The sequence below is a fragment of the Montipora capricornis genome, chromosome 5 (genome assembly GCF_036669925.1).
Source record: "Montipora capricornis isolate CH-2021 chromosome 5, ASM3666992v2, whole genome shotgun sequence".
Classification (NCBI taxonomy): domain Eukaryota; kingdom Metazoa; phylum Cnidaria; class Anthozoa; order Scleractinia; family Acroporidae; genus Montipora; species Montipora capricornis.
Genome location: NC_090887.1, coordinates 8,665,741 through 8,670,740, shown reverse-complemented (window position 1 = coordinate 8,670,740; position 5,000 = coordinate 8,665,741). Strand labels below are relative to the sequence as shown.

Genomic DNA, 5,000 nt, shown 5'->3' with positions numbered 1-5,000 from the left:
TACACATAGGTTGGGAAAAACCCTCAATTAGTGCTCCATGAAAAGATTGGCAAGTACCGGTGCCAAAGGCACTTTGGTACCGGTACTTGCCAATCTTTTCATGGGCCATCATGAAAGAATCTGGCTACAACAATACGATGGTCCTGCAATTTATTTCTACCGTAGATATGTGGATGACACATTTTGCCTATTCAACAACGAAACGGATGCTTTGGAATTTTTTCATTATATCAATGATAAACACCCTAACATTACATTCACCATGGAGACGGAGGTCAACCACAAACTACCGTTCTTAGATGTCCTCTTGGACAACAGCAATCCTCCATCTTTAGTCACATCTGTTTTTCGCAAGAGCACTTACATAGGCCTTCCCACCAATTTTCTAAGTTTCACACCTTTTGCCTACAAATTAGGGTTAATACGAACGCTGGTGGACAGGACATTTAAAATTAATAACACCTGGACCGGTTTCCAGAACAACATTAAGGAGCTTGCCAACATTCTCGGAAAGAATCAATTTCCATCCAGTCTAGTGAACAGAACTGTTAAACAATACCTTAACAAATTCTTTGCCTCCCCCCTGCACGCTTCCGCAATAACCAACTCTAATGAAATTCGCACGCACTATTACAAATTACCTTTTGTTGGCCCTTTCTCGATTCACGTTCAACGCAGAATCAAGAATTTAACACAACGCTATTGTAAAAACTTGGACATCAAGCTAGTGTTTGCCTAGCCTGTTCCAGGCTCTCAGATGGTCGAGAAAACGAAAAGAGCTGCGTGTGAAAAGCGAGTGGGGGTTTGGGTCGAGGCGAGGCGGGAGAGCCTGTAAGCAGCTCTTTAAATTCTTCATTCCGCCCACTTTGCAAATAACCTTTCGCATGTCAAAATGTCAATGTCTAAGTGTTGAAAATGGGTGGCATTGGTGGTTCCACGCGAGTTCAAGTGTTTCAAGCGCGATTCCTTTATTGTTGTTCACAGGTGATGCGTTGATTCTCTAAAGGCCATATTTCTAAGTTCTTCAGGTTTTCCAAGAAAAACGTGACTTGTTTGGGAAAGAAGATTCCTAGAGTTTCCTCTTTTAGCGTTGTCTGTTTGTTACACTGGCGGCGAAAATGTTGTGTTTGCCGAAGTTGCTGCTTCCTTCGGGTTGTATCTTATGCGGAACGAAAAACTTTCCGTTGTCACTGTTGTCTCACTTGTGCGAGTTTAAGGCACTTTTAAGGAAATAACTTTACAAGCGTACGAAGGTATTGTCAAAGCGCCCGGGAAACAAGTGTCAAGGAAATCACCGACCGGAAATTTAAATTCGACCAAAAGACAACCGCCAGTTTGAAAACTTCGAGTTCGCGACGATCTGTTGACTTTTCCAAAGAAAACAGAAACCCGACCATTGAAGTTTCTGGCCTTGATGATAAGACGGTCTCATCAATAAACTTCAGCTTTGATGCATCAGGACAACCGATAATGAATGTGAAAGATTGATATTTCATGTGGATGGGTTCAATTGCATTTGCAGTATACAGATACGTAGCCATCACCTTCGCTTCTTGACAACGCTTGATCTTAATGCAACGGAAATACACGCCTGTCTTCGGCAAATTTTTGCGCTCTTTCAAAGTGGTTTTTTTCTTTTTTCTCTCATTTTTTCGAAGGCGATGAAGGCAGAAATTTAATTAAGCTTAGCTGGTGAATTCGAATACCCTACCAAGTATTTGCGTAAGAAAGAATAACATAATATTGTATTTTTTCTCGTTCGTCAGAGTTATCAGAGAGCGCAGTCGAATGCTAACAATTGTGGCGTGCAGGGGACATAATAGTTGTGTGTGTGCGATAAAATTTGAACTACCCAAGCCCCCACTCGCTTTTCACACGCAGCTCTTTTCGTTTTCTCGACCATCTGAGAGCCTGGAACAGGCTAGTGTTTGCCCCATACAAGATTAAGAACTTATTCAGTGCCAAAGATGCTATTTCCAAATTATCACGATCCCGTGTTGTTTATAAATTTTCTTGCGCAGGCTGTAGTGCCTGTTATGTCGGCGAAACAAAACCGACATCTTGTTACACCTGTTCGTGAACATTTAACATCTGATAAGAACTCGCATATCTTTCAGCACATTAATGGGTCAGAAGCATGCAGATCTTTATGCTCAGAGGATTGTTTTTCAATCCTTGACACCACCTCCACGCCTTTTCAACTAAAAATCAAGGAGTCCTCACACATAGGTTGGGAAAAACCCTCATTAAACAAGCAAGTTAATCATGTCAATTTAACAATTTCATTGTAATTTTCCTCGTCCAATACCCATCGTCTTCTCACCATTGTATTTTCTATTACCTCACATTCACGTTGTTATTTAATCAGTACTCATGCATTTTATTAGCTATCTTTATGTAACACCGACTAGCGGTTCACTTGTATTCACAACTGACGATGGATGTCGATCATCCGAAACATGTTTTGTAAATTTAAAATTGTGTGTTTCTATTTGAAAGTTACTTCTTTTGTAATTTAGTTTTATATGCAACAAATTTTTCGCACCCCTTTTCGTATATATTCCCATTCACGCCCCAACTTTTTCACTCGTTAAAGGATATAGACTGATAGCCGAAAGCTAATGTTCTTAATCTTTTAACCAGACAAAGTTTTTTGACCACTTTTTAAATATGTTTTATTCTGGTTACAGCTCTATTTTGACTGAATTATGCCAACTGATTCTCATTCTGCTGTGCTGATGACGGTAAACACCGAGAGAACAATACTCGCTTGAATCCCTCCTTAAAATTTGAACTGCGAAAAGCGTATAATACGGGATTAAGACATAAAGTAATGTCAAATACCAAAATGAAGATATCGGAAAGTTCTAGGAACAACTCATCGTTTATCTCCATCCCGAGGTGAACAGCGTCTAGTACAGCGATCGGTCCGTAACCAATGAGAAATCCACTTGTTACCAGTATAAAGGTGACAATTAGTTTCCTTTTTTCAGAATCGTCTTCGTTAGTATTTTCGGCGCATATCGTGCCGGAAAAATACAATCCTTTTATCAGGGATCCATAACAAAATAGGAACACCACTGTGGGAATGTATGCAGTGAACGTTGAATGTATGAGGAAATAAATTGCGACTCCCGATGAACCAATGCTGCTCTCTTCAAGGAAGAATCCTGGAAAACCGATGGCAATGCTTAAACACCAAATGACAAAGATTGCTCGTTTGATACTCTCTTCGTGCAAGCGTAAATTCGACGTAAAAGGTTTCAGTATGGCGTGATACCTTTCCACTGCCAGTAGTGTGAGAGTAAAGGCTGAAGAAGCTACCGAAATGTGCATAACAACAATAACCTTACAAGAGATTTTGACGAAGACGTCGTTCAGTGATGCTAGGAAATCAGGATCACCAAAGCACACCGAATAAAACGGAGACATCAAGATGATAATTGAATCGCTTGCCGCCAAGTTCGCTAAGAGATAATTCGTTGTCGTATGCATTTCTCGTGTCTTGTGGACAATTCGAATGATTAATATGTTGCCAATGAAGCCAAAAATATATAATGGAATGCACCCAATCATCACGAACTTGAAGACAGAGTAAACGTTATTGGAATCAACCATACTGGCCTCCCTTTTAGTTTATCTATCCGCTTTTTGAGAAAATAGAACGATTCGTTATGATCAACGACTCTAATCAGCCACGATTTCACCTGCTGGTCTAGACACACAGTTGAGATTAATTCATGCGATTCTGAAATTCGCAGCAGGGTATGCCTACTAATTAACAATATGTTTGCCTAGGTGTGTGATTATGCAGGAAATGTAGATCTTAACAAGTGTTATTAAAATCCAAAAAGAAAATTGGGGGTAACCACGCATTTTTCAAAGATAATTCATGAATAATATTTGTAAAAAGCTTTAAAATACAAAGCAATCGCAATAAGCGCATTTAAGATCTTCTTATGCGTAATCTTCGCGGAAATTACATTCTGTTCCTCAATAAACCTAAAACAACCAGTTATGGTCTTAGTTCTTTTTCTTACGTATCAGCTAAGTTGCGGAATGCGCTACCTGATTTTGTTTGTACCACTGACTCGACTGCTTTTAAAGTAGAGAATCCAAGACCGCAAATGTAAATGTTATGTCTCAAGACATTGGCTCTACTAGTTATTCTGAAGTTCGAGATGAAAAAAAAGTTTTTGCATGTATGTATGCTACCTTCAGCAGGGCGCGTGCGTGCATTTTGTGATCTGCGACTGCAGTGCTTACCATATGTCAGATAAAATGACTTTATCTTTGAATATATAAGCCATCGAAATCTTACGCTATATTGTAATGACAAGGGCGGTCTGAGAAGCTGTGAGTAGGCGTGGGATTTGTCTCATATGGTTTAGGGGCCGACATATCCCTCCCTCAATGCCGTACCGGGAGGCAAGGTCGGTAGCAGAAAGCAGCGAAGGGCCAACTGCGTCCAAAAGCGATTGCACGGGCCGAAATCCCGGGATGACTCGTTTGGTACGACGCTCCAGCGCCACGTCTGGAGGTACTGCATTTTTCTCTCGTCTTCAAAGATTCCGTCAGCGCATGCGTAAATTAATGTTCAGGCTATCCGATACCTAGACTACTAAAAAAATGAAGATGCTAGTTAACTTTTACAAGGAATTGAGATTTCAGTTGATTGTACAGGCATACATGTAACGTAGGAAACCGTGCGTGTCTGGACTTCTCGAGACAGAGGTGAGAGATGGTTTCATGCAGACTGGGACGCCTAAAATGCTCTGTTGTAAAACATAGCGGTTCACGAGTGATAAAATCTCTCGTAAGTTATTTCGTTGTTTGTGAAATCCAAAACATTCATGTGTCATACCTGGCTAAATATACGGCGGGTCTAAAACACAGGAATGTGACCTACATTTTACAGCTAGTGCGCATGTCTGCGTAGAATCATATCAAGAAAGAGTTACCATAATTATTTCATTTTTTTTTTCGATGCAAATAGACCG

At 40.3% G+C, this 5,000-nt stretch overlaps 1 protein-coding gene across 1 annotated transcript; it reads right to left on the bottom strand.

The window, feature by feature from the left end:
• Positions 1-2,706: 2,706 nt before the first annotated feature.
• LOC138050178 (nociceptin receptor-like) lies at positions 2,707-3,618 on the bottom strand. The gene has a single exon (XM_068896637.1). It carries the CDS (start codon positions 3,616-3,618, stop codon positions 2,707-2,709), a length of 912 nt encoding a protein of 303 aa, XP_068752738.1.
• Between the last annotated feature and the right edge of the window lie 1,382 nt (positions 3,619-5,000).

Bases quoted from the DNA above. Each gene is read 5' to 3' on its own strand.
- LOC138050178 (XM_068896637.1), bottom strand. From the start codon at position 3,618: ATGGTTGATTCCAATAACGTTTACTCTGTCTTCAAGTTCGTGATGATT.